General features: G+C 41.9%; 1 protein-coding gene across 3 annotated transcripts; it reads right to left on the bottom strand.

The window, feature by feature from the left end:
- Positions 1-206: 206 nt before the first annotated feature.
- Positions 207-7738, bottom strand: LOC117634292 (putative methyltransferase At1g22800, mitochondrial). 3 transcript variants are annotated; one of them, XM_034368335.1, is made up of 11 exons: positions 7505-7715; positions 7198-7278; positions 6228-6306; positions 5653-5794; positions 5485-5554; positions 4659-4723; positions 4482-4560; positions 3111-3198; positions 1523-1587; positions 1323-1412; positions 207-576 (listed from the first exon to the last, which is right to left on the bottom strand). In XM_034368335.1, exons 1-11 carry the CDS (start codon positions 7664-7666, stop codon positions 463-465), a joined length of 1035 nt encoding a protein of 344 aa, XP_034224226.1. In that variant the 5' UTR covers positions 7667-7715; the 3' UTR covers positions 207-462. The 3 variants fall into 3 exon arrangements, with proteins under 3 accessions (XP_034224226.1, XP_034224235.1, XP_034224242.1); XM_034368344.1 differs by lacking the exon at positions 5485-5554 and having other exon boundaries at positions 4659-4718; positions 7505-7738; XM_034368351.1 differs by lacking the exons at positions 4659-4723; positions 5485-5554 and having other exon boundaries at positions 7505-7737.
- Positions 7739-16311: the final 8573 nt, after the last annotated feature.

The raw sequence follows: 16311 nt of genomic DNA, 5'->3' as shown, positions 1-16311 counted from the left end.
AAATTTATGCCGACTTTCCTAAACCCTACAATATTACGATCTCCATTCTAATCACAATTACTAATCCAATTCCTATTTTGATAACCATTAGGGTATAGTTATTTGATATGTAAATATATTAGTCATAAATTTAAAATAGCAGGGGCGCTCTTTTAATAATTAGTTAAAGAACCATGTAGGCTGTGGCATAATAAATTTGTAAGAACTACCTCCAAAAGAGAAATTGGAAATTACCCAAAAAGGAAGTATCCACTAAAATATCTTGATTGGCAACACATTTTGGTTTTGTCCCAAAAAAACAAAGACCGCACATTTTGGTCCCGCAGTTTTCTCTCACAAAATAAGTACATGCACAAGTGGCTCCTATAAGTATTATTGAAGAACTACATCAAGATCTTGTAGAGAAAGTTCACTTCCATTTGCTTAGAAAACAACAGCCAAGCCCCATGCAGAAAGAGCTCATCAACTTTCACTTCCAAATTGCTTCTGGATGTCCTGAAAGGACACTGTTGCAGAGCCCCTCCTTTTTGCCCTCTGCTGAGATGGATGGTCCCTCCACCCTGTCATATAAATAACCTGCAAAACCAGGAACCACTCATATAATTATCAAGGCACATTGCCAGCATTGATCCAGTGAACATATAAGGAACCCCTTATTTTTCCATTTCTTTTTTGAGTGGTAATACACAGGGAAAATGATGGGCGATTCGAACTCTAATTGCAGTCTCTACTACCTACCAACTACAATCAACAAAACCTTGCTGCCATGAAACTTTGCTTATACACTAGTATTATAGAGCACCCTTCAGTGGTTAAGTTATGAGACAAGTCCATGGCACAGACAGTATATGAGAGGAATACAAAACCTTGTTAGTCCACGTTTTAAGTTGTCAAATTTCATAAATGTGTGCAACAAAGATGCCCTAAACAATCGACTGTTCCAAGCTCTCAGTTGACAACACTAAAACCAAAGCTGAGACAGAATCATGACAATCAAGTCAAAGTCGCATCCATCAAGACAAAGTCAAGGCCTCTCTCTCAACTCCAAGGTGCTTTGGGTAGCATGCTTAGGTAGGTTCCACAACGCAGAGTTGACTAGCCAAGCTCAGCCAATTAAATTTGGGACTTATGGTTTCAAACCACTCATTCTGGTCAATGGTTCAAATTGAGACTCTTGACACAATATAAAGCTTCCCTGACAGGATCCCTGGTCATTCAGACGTCCGTTTATGTTTTAGTTTTTTCCCCAGTTATGATAAGGTTTATTACCTTTATCTATTTTTTCAAGAAATGACTTGTAAGGGAGTTTGTTATATGCTCACCTGGAAGGTTGCAGGGATGGTGCCATCTTCTGCTGCAAACATTGAATCATAAATTGCAGCAGTCGCCAGAGCAGTTTCCCTCTTTAGAATCTGATTTGAATAATAAGAAGACCCATCAATAGGATTAGATAAAAGTAAAACATGAATATTACTTGATAATGTACACAAACATAGTCTGCATAAAAGTAAATATATCTTACAGTGTTCCTTTGTAAAAGGGCATTGGTTTCACCCATGGCACGCAGATGTTCTACGAGATCCAGGGCTACAATGGAAAAGACCAAAAATAATGAATGACAAAAGACTTAGGCAACAGGAGTAAGACATGATATTCAAACAAGACAAATCACACCCAAAAAAATTGTTGCTATATAATGTACTCATTGCCTTCAAATATTATGCATGCTTATCAGTTCAAAACAAAAATAAAGTTTGTAGAACTAAGGAGTTTGATCTTAGAGCTGCCTAAACCAGTCATGTTTTTGACATACAAGTTGCCAACCCAGTCCCCACCAACTCCTCTTTCTTATGCAACCCAAGATAAACAAAACAAAGAAAAGAAAAAGGAACCAGAAAAGAGAGGAAAATTAGAGGTTGGACACAAGTCAAATTTGGATCAGATACTTTGTCCAAGTAATTATTGCCTTCTAAGCATGCTGAATTTTATTAAACAGTCTGAATGGAAGCGTATAAGCAGGGCCATCCCTGACCATGTCCAAATGGTACCATGGTAAAGGCCCCCAGTGTTAAATGGTCCCCAAACTGTTTCGTACATAGGCCCTTTTTAAAGTATATATACATATATGAATCAATTTATTCAAACTTTATTCGTGTTCAAAATTTTTATTTGGTATCTAGTTCTTTATCCTTTTGTCAGTTCATATTCAAAACTGACATCTATTATTTTGTTTGCTAATAGGTAAATTCATTATGGACTTTAACTATTTCATGTGTTTGGAATTGTAGACTTTAAACTATTCTGTGACTTCCTCAAGGGAGTTAACACTCTTAGTAATACTTTTATATCAATTATTCATTCATGACTCCTAAGCTATAAAATAAAATAAAAATCTACCAAAATATGGCATCAAGAAAGACACTTTTTATTGTGTTTCTTTGTATGAGTAGCCCTACTTTCAATCTTTGCACAGTGCACTGTAAAGCTGAGAACCAACCTGGGGTAAGAATTTCCATTTAACTTCCACCACTTCAACAGAACATAAACTGATAGACCTTTAATCTTCTATGTACATGCATCATTTCATTGGAAAGCGGGACTTTATGCTCATGACATAACATACGCGATTTTGCTAAACTATACTCAGTAGATATTTATTATCATCCCCTCACCCACCCCTTCTGAAAATAAAAATAAAAAGCATCCTATCACCTACCCCATCAACCCTTCTTGTAACAGGAGACTGAAGGAGCTTAATCTACAAAAAAGTGAAAGCTTTAACCAAAAAAATAAATATAAAGAACTACGAAAAATATCACAATTTCAAATGAAGAGACCAAGTGAAGTTAGCATCTAACATGTCTAGCAACTCCTAAGATGGGAAGGGGAAAGTGAACACCAGTAGATAGATTACCATATTTGTATAACAGATTTCTGTTCCCCTCCAACGACAATATGCAATCAAGCTTAAAGAAACACCACATAACGCTAAAATTGAAGGCATGAACATATTAAGACACAGAACATCCGAGTTTTAGCCAGTAAATTCATGAGTCCAAAATTATTACAATTACAGGTCCAGAGCTGTAACTTAGACGGGGAATGCTCACCACTTGGATATCTGACTACAAATTCGTCAACATCAACACCTGGAAGGGAAAAACCTGCCCTGGTCAAAAGATTGCCTGCATCCCGCACCTAAACCCCAAAAGAAAAGAGGGGGGGCATGAGGATTCACATGTGCAAATTTTGATTTTTAACCACTCAGTAATATACTTTTATGGAAACAAAACAATGCTAGAAGGAGAAAAAGATATTCATTTATGATAAAGAATAATAAGTAAATGCCTCGAGAAGGGGATTGTTAAAGTTAAGTCATTCAACCCAAAACGAATTGGCAATGGGTGAAGAAGCCAAAGATTTATATATCGTCATGCAAGGCTTAGTATTCCTAATGTGGTGTTTAATACTCTCAACGCACCCCCTTACATGTGGCGCTATTGGGGAGACCAAAGATATTATCCATTGTTTGTAATGCAAGGCTTAGAATTCACAATAATGTTCTATACTCTCAACGAGCCCCCTTACATGTGGCATGATTGGACCAAACACATGGATCAACTATATTGGGTAACGTGAAGCACGTCTGGGCCATCGGGTCTGACACATGGATTGCCCTTTCCGATGCCACATTAAAATTAAGGCATCAAAGGGTGGAGAGGCCTAATATCTTACATATTGACATGCAAGATTTAATATTCCAAATGTGGGTTTCAGTACTCGCAGTGGGGATTAACAAAATAAGGGCGAAGAGAGCATGACAAAACACAAATATCAAAAAAGGTATGTCAAATATATCATGCAATAACTGCCATGATTATTCACACTTCTGGTCATCCAATTTTATATGAAATAGTATATACCAAAATCCCCGCATCAGCTCTCCATCCAGCACGCAAAGCATTCGCACCAGTGGCATAATTTTATTTATAATTGATCACTCATAAAATAAAAAACTTCACAACAATCCATATCCAACCAGATGAAACCTGCCAAGTTGCCAACTATGCTTAAAATATTACAGGATACAGTCAATTCTTCCGGGAAGGTCACAAGTTGCAACTACCTTTTCAAACGCATGCAGAAGCTGATAGAAAGATAAAATAGGAAAACAAAAAGAAATGGGGTACTAACCTCAAGTGAATGTTTGATTTCATTAAAAATAACAATATAAATACAAACATTACTTTGAATTAATCAATTTTAGTATGCTAGGGAAATTACAGAGTTGTAAAGGAAATGATGACTCGCTCTAAATTCCACTATACCACTTCTTTTAACGTTCCAGGAGTTATTAAAAAGAACAAATTCTTCTGAGGAAAATATCAAATAACCAAATGGAAAAATCCATGTCAGCCCGAAAAACAAAACAACTACTCGGATCCCTTAGAAAATGAAAACCAATGCAATAAATTACATACTTGTGCCAAAGGTGATATTCGTGGACTGATGCCTCCTTCACGCTCCATTTGTGCCACTGTGCATGCTATTCTTAGCTCTCTAGTAACAAAAAGAAGAAGTAGATAATCGACTGAGCATTTCTTAAGTAGTAAACTACTGTCAAGTTTTAATGTAACTATAGATAAACAGAAAATAACTTTAAGGTTTCTCCACCAAGAATTGCAGCTAAAAATAGGCCATCTGGCTTCAATGCCAATCTGCTCTGTCACACACAAACATCTAGCTTAGATATTTCCATACAGTTACATTCTGAATTCTATACTGATGATGACAATGATCGCATTGATGATCATATAACACCATGTATAGAGAACTAGAACAAAAAGAAATAAGGATGCAAATATTAAATGAAAGTCATCAGTAAATTTGTAGGAATTAACTCTCTCAGAGCAACAACCATCATTTCATCAGCTAAGAAAATTACAAGCAACATAGTTCCCATTAACATTAAGTGCAATAACTTTTTCAATAAAGTCTAAACAATTACATAGTTTTCATGTGTATCAGGTTTTTAAGATTTAGGTCTTTTATATCATGAAAAATAGTGTTTCATAAAAACAAAGTACTCATATTATCACTCAAATCATGCAGATATTTATTCTTTCACATCTATGTGTCAATGTAGAAGTATGCACGTATGCGCTTGGTGTGTGGATGTGCAGTTTTCTCCACAAATGCATGCTTATGTAGTTCTACTCTTGACTTTCTGGATTTGAGTATTCAATAAAGTGTAGGACTTTGACCAAATCTATTAAATCTTTTGGTATATAAATAGCCAACAGCTTAGACTTAAAACACTTGAATATAGTTTTGAAGGTATGTAAATATATGAAAATGATGAACCAATGCAGTAGCATAAACAGGCATTTCCAGAGCTTTTAATCTATAAATAAAATTGATCTTGAGTCTTGAGTCTTGAGTCTTGAGTCTTGAGGCATGCAACAAGAATGAAAGAGCAAAAACCTGTATCATGGCTCCTGGAAGATCATTTGTCCAGTGAAGGCCCAAGCAACTTATTACCAGATCTAGAGAACTTCACACATAAAATTAGAGGGCATCATATCAAAAGTTAAAACTCACCAACAATAGTAAATTTAACCTAAACAAAGAAATGAAATTTAGAGGGGATACCTTTCTTTGACAGGTAAAAACTCTTCGTCACCAACCATAAACGATGTTTCAATGTTTTCACTCTGTACACCATGCTCAGCATCTCTACATAGTTTTACCATATCATGTGATGTAGACATCATAATGAGCCTTTCAATGGCACCTAAAAGAAAATAATATAATATAAGTTATCTAAGTTATTGTAATTGAGCAATCACACTATGCCGTATGTCATACCCATCATAATGAACGTTCTGCTTTTGCCTTAGTTATCTTCTCTTGGAAACAACTAGTGAATTAGGTTGTGCACACATGTGCCACAGAGAGTAAGAGCGAGAGAGAGTTAAGAGATACTCTTATTATACTATTTTAGGTAAAGCTCTACTAATTGATAGCTTAATCAGACAATGACCATCACAGGACACAGATACGAATGTAGGATATCACACTAGTCATAAGATAATTTTCATAAACACGGCTCAAAACAATCATATTTAATCTCATTAACTTTGACGAAAAAAATTATGTGCTACTCCATATGTTAGAGCTAAATACAAAGATGAAAGGAGAATGGTATTACAAAACTAATTTCTTACCACGACCACGTAACAAACGCCTGACAGCTTCCAACGAACCTCCCAAACATAATGCTGTCGGAAATGTTTTCTTGCAATCCTGCAATATGAGACAAATACCAATTTAAACATTAAAAAAAGAAGAAAATATTGGTACTATAAAGGTCATGACATAGTACAGTTCTAACATTTCGCATATGGATACTGCAATGGCATAAGCTCAAACTTCGCATTTATCATTACTCTTTATAACAAATACATATTCTTAAATACAAAGTCAAAAAATCTTGTTTTAAATATTGAGCGCTAGGGACTTAAACTTGGAAAATATACACCGAGAAGGTTACCAGTCCTACTATTAACTGAATACATCAGATGAGGGTGGAATCCAGTGCACTAGGAATAGTTTGTTATTGTTATGAGACAAGCTTTGGATACCAAATCATTTCTCTAAGAAAATCTTATACAAGACTAGGAATTGAGCTTCTGTGCAAGGGAAAAAACATCACACAAGAAAGTTGGCTTAAGTTTAGAAAGAAACAGAACTACATTATTCAACCATATCAACCCACATATTGACAGGCAGGAACTTTCAAAAGAATATAACCACTCAAGGAAATTGGAATCTATGAATCATCAGAAGCCTAGAGAAACTATAGTAGAGGACCACATGATGACATATCTCATTCTTCAGCTAAAAAATAGCCCAAGATACGCAATGCCATACAGATGCCAGAACTAACCGGGAAATAATTTGGTTGTTACTATAGTTTAGTTGTCAGAAGTGGTGTGATTATCATTACAAATGGACAGAAAGATGTGAGACAAGAAAAAGACCAACTCAAGAAAAAATAACCCTCTTAAAGCTAAAGACTTTGAAATTAGAGTGATGAAGCCAACAAATGCTAGAAGCAAAAAAACTATTTTGTAATCATAACCCAATCCGTAAATAGAACTAGTGGACTTAAACTAAAAAGAACTATCTTTTTACCTCCAATCGATCTAATATATTCTCAGCAACAGTATCAACAAAAGAATCCTTCGAACGCATCAACCAAGCAGCTCGATCAAGCTGAAATTAAATAAATTTGTTCAGCAATACTAATCGTCTTTCGGTAGCTACTGAAGCTACATTAAACACATAGAAAACTCAACACCTTCCGAACAATAACAAATAACAAATTTTTCTGAAAAATAAAATGAAAATGAGTTAATCCAATAATTTCTCAGACTGCCGACCTCAAACCAATTGCCCAATTGAGACACTTCACAGATGTTTGTGAACAAGAGATTTGAACCTGTTTGCGTCTGAAATGGCGATCGAAGATCTTGATCCTTGAGCTTTGAACCCCATCACTGTTGTCAGTACAGAGAGTATTTGAGAATAAGATTGAGTGTGGAGCTTCTCTTCTTGTCCTCGATAACCAGCTACTCCGGCAGAGAGAAGTCAAGCTTCTCATTTTTGCACTCCAGCTATTGTGTCTTGGTACAAAGTTTGGCACTCTTGCCTCTTTGAAATGCTAGTTTTTTTTTTTAATTTTTTAACCCGCACTTCTTTTTTGTCCACCCCTAATTTCTAATTCAAAATTTCTCAATTTCTAAAAAAATCTCATTTTCTTTCCAAACTACTCATAAATACACTTCCAACAAGAAAAATAAAAATTAAAAACTTACCAACCTCACACCTCACATCCCCGCTATCTTATCCCTCACCACTCTTTACTTCAACCTCACATTAATTAAAGAGATAAAAACAATGTTGTCAAATATTTAGTACTTTCTTCTTTTTTTTTTTGAAAAATTGAAAATGATCTAGGAAGAATGATGGACAAATACCCTACTAAAGATGGTATTAGTAGACGTGGGAACCTAATTAAATCAAAACCCTAAGTCAAATAATTCCTTTTATTTGGGGATTATTTGACCTAATTGGGAATTATTCAATTAATTGGAGATTACCAAATTAAATAGAATATTATCTAATTGGGTCAAGAATTGATTTGATTCCTACCTAATTCCCAATTAAACGAGGAGTTACCTAATTAAATTAGGAATTAATTTGATACATACCACAATTGGGGATTTGATTTACCCTAATAAATCAAATTCCCAATTAATCAAATCAATTCTAAATCGATGAGGAATAATTCATTTCCATATACGGAATTATTCCTCTGAAACCTTAGCCTCCGAGACCACTATAAAAGGATGGCCACACACAAAGATTAAGGTACATCTAAATTCCTACTGAAACTCTGCAGAAATTATTTCTCAAAAACCCTAGCAACCTCCTCTCCTTCTCTCTCTCACACAAGGCTCTGGCCACCACACACGGCTCCGGCCACCTGATTTTTCTTGAAACACCCTACCTAACTTAAGCATCGGAGGGCCTTTGGCCAACACCCCTCAGGTATGGTCCTTTTACTTCGATCTGTTTTGAATGGAGAAAGAGAGGCGGAGAAGACGAAGGAATCTTGAGCGAATATTCTCGTGGAAAAATTTGCCCCCACAAATTGGTACTTTCATTGAGAGCGCGAAATAATACTCAAAGCGTGTTCCAAATCCATTTTCCACATTTTTTCAAACAACCATGGTTGATACCAGACGTACGAAGAGTAATGCCACTACGATAGGCTCATCTCATGGTTTCATGGTGGAAACCTCAATGCAACCGCACGAAATCGTGGCTGCCAACACCTTGCAGCTGTCTGCTAGTGCTTTGCAGCCGCTGCAGACAGCTGCTGGAATTGCAGAACAGCCGCCACATGATTCCGTGACCTCCACAGCCTCAAGCGCCGATTGCTGGAACTACTCTGCTGCACCATCCTGCCGGAGCTGCTCTGCCTTGCTATCCTACCATCGGAGCACAGCAGCAGCCACACCACTCAGCTGCCGGAACTGCTGGACAGCCCCATGGCTACTTCGATGTCGTCCCAGTCTTGGATCAGATCCATTCTCTCCCTCATTTACAGCCACACTTGACGTATGCACCTGCGTATGCATCTAATGGAACCCTAGCCCATATGCCGTTGGGCCCGATGCACACCACTCTACTTGACCCTCGCAGTCAAGTGGACCTTAACTCACGGGTTGATCAACTCACACAGAGGGTCGACAATCAAAACAATCTGATTGGCCAGCTACTCAGGCAGATCAACTTGAATCAAGGCCCTAACCTTAGACCATGTGACAAGGAGAGGAGGGTGCACGAGCGTGCCGGCGAGCAGTTCGAGAGGTCCCAGGCTGGTCAGATAAGGGCAAACCGACAGGGAAGAGAGTGAGGTCGTGCAGATGAGACACAGACAGCCGCGAGCCGTACTCTGAGCCGATCGAGGCTAGGACCAAGGACCAATGTGCTAGAGACGCTAGGCCCACAGTCCAATATTCACTCCCGCTTGGGCCCATAAAGAGCTCGAGTTCGTGACCAGTCGCATGACAAGCGCAACGACCGACGCCCACTAGCCCGCTCGAGGACCAACACGCAGCGGCAAGCTGTAGAGAAATCCTCACAAGCTCAATCTCCTAATCTGCCCCACGGGCAGGGCAACCAAGGGGATCGACCCTTAGGAACTGAGGAAGAAGTTAGCCAGTCGAGCTCAAGGCACCGAAGACGTCGACCTGAGCGACCCTCCTTACGGGCATAATATGACGATCGACGCCCACTAGCCTGCTCGATGACCAACACGGGCCGACAAGCTGTAGAGGAATCCTCACAAGATCAATCTTCTAATATGCCCTACGGGCAGGGCACCCAAGGGGATCGACCCTTAGGAACCGAGGAAGAAGTTAGCTAGTCACGCTAGAGGCACCGAAAACGTCGGCCAGAGACTCCAGCCCTGCGAGCAGAGGATGTCGAGAAGTTAGTAAATGACCAACTCCAAGGTCTCCAACTTAAAGGAAGCACGGAGGAGGACCTGCGCAGGGAAATTGATCGAGTCGAATGCTCTCCCTTTACTGACGATGTGGAACGTGCTCCGCCACCAAAGCAGTTCACAACGTCATCCATCACTTCATTCAATGGGGACTCTGACCCTGAAAGCCATTTGAGGCACTTCAAGGGCGCCATGATCCTGTAAAAGGCAGACGACACCCTGATGTGCAAAGTGTTCGCGATGACCTTGCGAGGAGCAGCTCAAGACTGGTTTCAAATTCTACCGTCCGCGTTGATAGGAAACTTCAAGGAGTTAGCCTTCATCTTCACAAAGGAGTACACCTCCTACAAGACGGTCAAAAAGCATGCAGACCATCTGTTCAACATGCGCAAGAAGCCAGACAAGTCTCTATGAGACTACCTGAGAAGGTTTAAGGCTGAAAAGGCTAACATCATAGGATGCAATGACCAAGTTGCATCCTCAGCTTTCAAGAAGGGGTTGCCAACCGAGCACGAGCTATACCGGGAGCTGGCCATAACTCCAAGTCAAAACTTGGCAGAAGTGTTCGCGACGGCAGAACGCTGCGTACTTTGGGACGATAATCGTATTGCCGTAAAGAAAGCCAGCAAGCAAGTTGATCACCATACGAAGCAGGCAAGCCAAAAGAGCAACCAGTTCGAGCGAAAAGCCCGGGATAAGTACAGATCGCGGTGCCAAGAATGAGGCTCCAAAAGGGTTGGAAGCCTGAGGATGACGTCGAGTTAGTACCCCTTGATCCTGGCCAGCTAAACAAAGAAGCGTAGATCGGCTCGCTCTAGAATCCAAACAAGAAGGATCGAGATGAGGGAATTCGCTCGGAAGGCTCCCTTGAAGAAGGTTGGAAGGCTGAGGAAGACGTTGAGTTAGTACCCCTCGATCCTAACCAGCCAGACAAGAAAGCGCTGATCGGCTCGCGACTAAGCCAAGACGAAAAGGTGGAGCTGACCACCTTCCTCCAGAACAACAAAAACATGTTTTCATGGTCACCATCTGACATGCTCGACATCGACCCAAACATCATCTGCCACCGGCTCCATATCAACCCTGTCAGCAAGCCTGTGGTGCAGAAGAGACGCAACTTCGCTCCTGTGCAAATCACGCTCATTGAAGTAAAGATCGACAAGCTTCTAGCAGCCGGATTCATTGAAGAGGTCTCCTACTCGGAATGGCTGGCAAACGTTGTTCTGGTGGCAAAACAAGAAAAATGCAAATAGAGAGAGTGCGTCGATTACACCGACCTCAACAAAGCATGCCCTAAAGACAACTTCCCATCGTCGAGGATCTACCAGCTCATGGATTCAACTTCCGACACCCAGCTGCTCAGCTTCATGGATGCCTACTTCGGCTATAATCAAATTATGATGTACGACCATGACAAGGTGAAGACCTATTTCATCATCGAGAGATGGACTTACTGCTACAAGGTCATCCCTTTGGGCTGAAGAACACCGGAGCAACCTACCAAATGCTCGGGAATAAGATTTTCAAGGAGCAGATTAACAGAACCATGGAAGTTACGTGGATGATATGTTGGTCAAAGTCCCCAAGCGTGGAGACCACCTCAAAAACCTCGCCGAGGCATTCAGCCTGCTCCGCCAATACCGCATGAAGTTGAATCCAAGTAAATGCACGTTCGGTGTATCATCCAGCCGATTCCTGGGGTACTTAGTCACACAATGAGGTATTGAGGCACACCTACGCCAAATCAAAGCCATTCTTGAATTGAAGTCACCTTCCACAATGAAGGAAATACAAAGTCTGACGGGCAGAGCAGCGGCCCTCAATCGATTGCAGACCATTCTTCAAAGCTTTGGAGAATGGGCAAAAGGACAAGTGGGACGAGAAGTGCAAAGTAGCTTTCCAGAGTCTAAAGACCAACCTTACTTCACCTCCCCTGCTCTCGAAGTCAGTTCCTGGTGAAGACTTATTCGTGTATCTGGCAGTGTCCAATTTGGCCGTCAGCTCAACTCTCATCCGAGAAGAACTTGGGGCCCAACATCCAATATTCTATATGTCAAAAGCTCTCCTCGATGCAGAGACTCGCTACCTAAAATTGGAGAAGCTCATTTTGGCCATTGTCGTTTCCGCGAGAAAGCTAAGACCTTATTACCAAGCTCACCGAGTCATCGTTATGACTGACTTTCCTTTGAGATCAATCCTCCATAGCCCTGATGCTTCTCAGCGACTCATGAAATGGGCAATATAGCTAAGCCCATACGACCTCCTCTACCGGCTGAAGACTGCAATAAAAGTACAGGCCTTAGCAGACTTTGTTGTAGCATTCACACTATCAGCCGAAGAAGAGAAGCTGGTCAGTAAAAAGAAGGAAAGTTCGAGAGCATGCTATCACACTTGGCTTCCCGGCTTCAAATAACGAAGCAAAGTACGAGGCATTGCTCGTTGGCCTGCGTTTGGCAAAGGAGCTATCTATCAAGAAGCTGGTCATCTACTCAGATTCCCAGCTGATCACAAGTTAAGCCTCAGGAGAATACATGGCGAAGCACCCAAGGATGATCTTGTACCTTGACAAAGTCCAAGAGCTATTAAAGGCGTTTCCCACCTTCACCATCAGCAGGTACCCCAAGCAGAGAACGCTCACGCAGATGCACTGGCAAGCTTAGGATCAACGCTAGGTACCCAGTTCAGACGCTCCATCCCGGTCGAGCACCTTGACCAGCCTAGCATAGAAGAGGCAGAACAACCGGACTTGATGCAGATCAATGAGGATCCTAGCTGGCAAGAACCTATCATTGACTACCTAGTGAATGAAAACTTGCCCGAGGACAAGTCCGAGTCCAGAAAAATCAAGCAGAAGGCTGCAAGATACTACATGAAAGGCGATACGCTTATCTGCAGATCATACTACGGGCCTCATCTCACTTGCATCAAGTACCTACAAACGCTCCAGGTTTTCTGCAAAAGACACGACGGCGAATGTGAAAATTACGCTGAAGGCAGGTCGCTTGCTCAGAAGGCTCTCAACATCAGCTATTTCTAGCCTACCATGCGCCAAGACTCCACGGAGTATGCTCGAAAATGTGATCGATGCCAACGCTACAAGCCGATCCCTGGCTTGCCAGCTGAGGAATACCATCTGCAGAACAATCCATGGACATTCATGCAGTGGGCCATTGACTTGGTGGGACCTATGCTGACGGCACCTGCCAATAAGGAGATGATGATCGTTGCCACTGATTACTTCACCAAATGGATCGAGGCGGAGGCTTTATCTTCTACCAAGGAAGCTGACGTTGAACAATTCATCTGGAAGAACATCGTTTGCAGATTCGGTTGCCATCAATCGATAGTCACCGATAATGGTACATAGTTCATGAGCAGGCAAATCACTGCATTCCTTGCGAAGTATGGCATCAAACAACACATGTCAACTTCCAGATACCCGTAAGGCAATGGCCAAGAAGAGGCAGCCAACAAGATCGTGCTGGACTGCCTAAAGAAAAGACTAGAAGGCCTAGAAGGAAAATAGGTCGACGAGCTGCCAGGAGTCCTATGGGCTTATCGCACAACCAAAAGGAGCTCGACCAGAGAGACATCGTTTTCCCTGGCCTATGGGACGGAAGCAATCATTCCCCCACATATCACAGTCCCTTCCATGAGCATTGAGGTGGGCAGTCTTAACCAAAACTGTAAGCAGATGAGAGTCAACCTTGATCTGCTTGAAGAAGAATGAGAAAAGGCCATTGTTCGAGTTGCCGCCTACCAGCAGCAGTTGACATCCTACTACAATAAGAAGGCCAAGATCAGACAGTTTCGGCCTGGAGACCTTGTGCTCAGAAAAACTTTCATCACAGCATTGAGGCAAGGGTCAAAGAAGATGAAGCCAAACTGGGAAGGCCCCTACGTGATCAGCTGATCTGGGGGCAGAAGAAGCTACACCCTTGACACTCTAGAAGGGAAGGAAATTCCAAGACAATGGAATGCCCGCCACTTTCGGAGATACTATCCATGAAGCTCTTCGCTTACCAGCTCGACTCATAGCAGGCGACGAGCCTCCCGTACTTCAATTGAAAACAAACTGCTTTCAATGTTACCTATGTTGTTAATTTCCTTTATTCAATAAAGCGATGTATTCACATCAACATCAATACAAGAGCAAGCTTTTCAATGAAGTACTTTTTCGAGCATTATGTCCCACAAACATATACATGCAGGCAACAAGCCTTATCTCCATTGCAAACAAGCTGCTCCTCGAAGCACAAGCTCGATGGAATCTTTTTCGAGCATTATGTCTCCCAGATACGCTCACAGGCGACAAGCCTCATCTCCATTGCAGACAAGCTGCTCCTCGAAGCATAAACTCGATGGAGTCTTTTTCAAGCGTTATGTCCCCAACATACGCACGCAGGCGACAAGCCTCATGTCCAATGCAGACAAGCTGCTCCTCGAAGCACAAACTCGATGGTGTCTTTTTCGAGCGTTATGTCCTCGACATACGCACTCAAGCGACAAGCCTCACCTCCATTGCAGACAAGCTGCTCCTCGAAGCACAAACTCGATGGAGTCTTTTTCGAGCATTATGTTCCCGACATACACTCGCAGGCGACAAGCCTCACCTCTATTGCAGACAAGCTGCTCCTCGAAGCACAAACTCAATGGAGTCTTTTTCAAGCGCTATGTCCCCGACATACGCACACAGGCGACGAGCCTTATCTCCATTATAGGCAAGTTGCTTCTCAAGTACAAACTCAATGGAGCCTCTTTTCAAGTGTTATGTCCCCGACATATGCACACAGACGACAAGCCTTACCCTCCATTGTAGGCAAGCTACTTCACAAGTACAAATTCAATGGAGTCTTTTTCAAGTGCTATGTCTCCGGACACACATTTACAAGATACAACGAGAATTGAAGTTCGAAAGACAACTGAAAATTCCATAACAAAACGGCAAATCAGCCAAGTCCAACAAGAAATAAGGTGGTCAACCAACGACCACTTATTGAAAAAAAATTACAAAGTTCAAAAATAGAAAAATGAACTATAACTACTAGGGGACTTCAGCAGGTGACCCTTAGTCGATCACATCCTCAACTGCGTTGGCAACAACCTCATTCTGCCCAACCAGCACCACCTGCTCAACCGCCTCGGCTGCATGCTCCTTCGTATCCGCCTTAGCGTTTGTCTTCCTCCATTGCAGCTTCATCTGCTATCTGCTCTTCAATTGCTTCTGCATCTACAACATTGACCTGCTCACTCTGAGCAGGGGGCAGGTCAAGACAGGACTGCTCACCATCATCATCTTCGAGATGGCAGCAAGGAGAAGCACCATTCTGGCAATCCAAGTATCCCAACTTGTACGCATTGGCAACAATCTCATGCTTGGATGCCTCCGTGGCTTCAATATGAGTGTCGAACTTGGCCAGCGGAGCTATCACCAACTTTCGGGTCAGCAGTTCACGCAACTCAAGGACTCTTTGCTCGAGCTGACGACTCTTTAGATCTCTTGGCCTAACTTGCAACATTAAGTCAGCTCCGCGCTTGATTGTTCGTGGCTTTGCAGATAAGTCATGATTGCTAGACAGATGTACAGTCTTCTCAGTTTGATCCCAAGTTCGGCACAAGCAACCCAAACCATGCTTCTCAACAGCCTCCTTACAGGATAGATCATGGGTTTTGGGCAGTTCTAGCGGAGACCTGAGCAGAATATCCCGGACCTCCTGCATGCCATTTATCTTCTTGCTGTTCGCACTGACGAGGCGCTTGATTCTGACAGATAAAAAAGAAGCAACTCTCATAGGGACATTCTCAATAGACGAGACCCCTTTACGGAAGACTTGCTCGTGGTAGAATGAGGAAGCTTGGTCGAGGACTTCTCCCGCTTAGCTGGCAAATCATCTAGTTCCCATCTGTCAACAACTTCGGCTCGGGGTAGACCACCAGCCTCCTTCTAATGTTCACTCAGCAACCAGCGCAATGCACAGAACCTGGCAAGGATGTTCAACACTTGATGAACATCGGTCATGTCCGGGCAGAGATCGAGCTTCTTGCAGATGTCATTCTCTGCAAGCAGAAGATGGAAGTTAGTCAGATACACAGCAAATAATTCTATGGCAACTATAGCAGATCAGAGGGATGCAACTTACCATCGCAGTAGGTGAGAGGAACGAGCGGACCGTCGCCAACCTCTCATTCCCATATGCCGCTGACTTCTAGTACATCCGTGCTCCACATATGAT

Source organism: Prunus dulcis, chromosome 1 (assembly GCF_902201215.1).
Source record: "Prunus dulcis chromosome 1, ALMONDv2, whole genome shotgun sequence".
Taxonomy (NCBI): Eukaryota; Viridiplantae; Streptophyta; class Magnoliopsida; order Rosales; family Rosaceae; genus Prunus; species Prunus dulcis.
Note: the sequence above shows the minus strand (reverse complement) of the source record. Positions and strands in the feature narration are given on the sequence as shown.

Excerpts from the sequence above, each read along its gene's own strand:
- LOC117634292 (XM_034368335.1), bottom strand. The coding sequence starts at position 7,666 with ATGAGAAGCTTGACTTCTCTCTGCCGGAGTAGCTGGTTATCGAGGACA. Across the intron at positions 7,279-7,504 it reads GCCATTTCAGACGCAAACAG|CTTGATCGAGCTGCTTGGTT; the intron begins GTTCAAATCTCT and ends ATTTAATTTCAG. Across the intron at positions 3,199-4,481 it reads GAATATCACCTTTGGCACAA|GTGCGGGATGCAGGCAATCT; the intron begins GTATGTAATTTA and ends TTTGGGGTTTAG.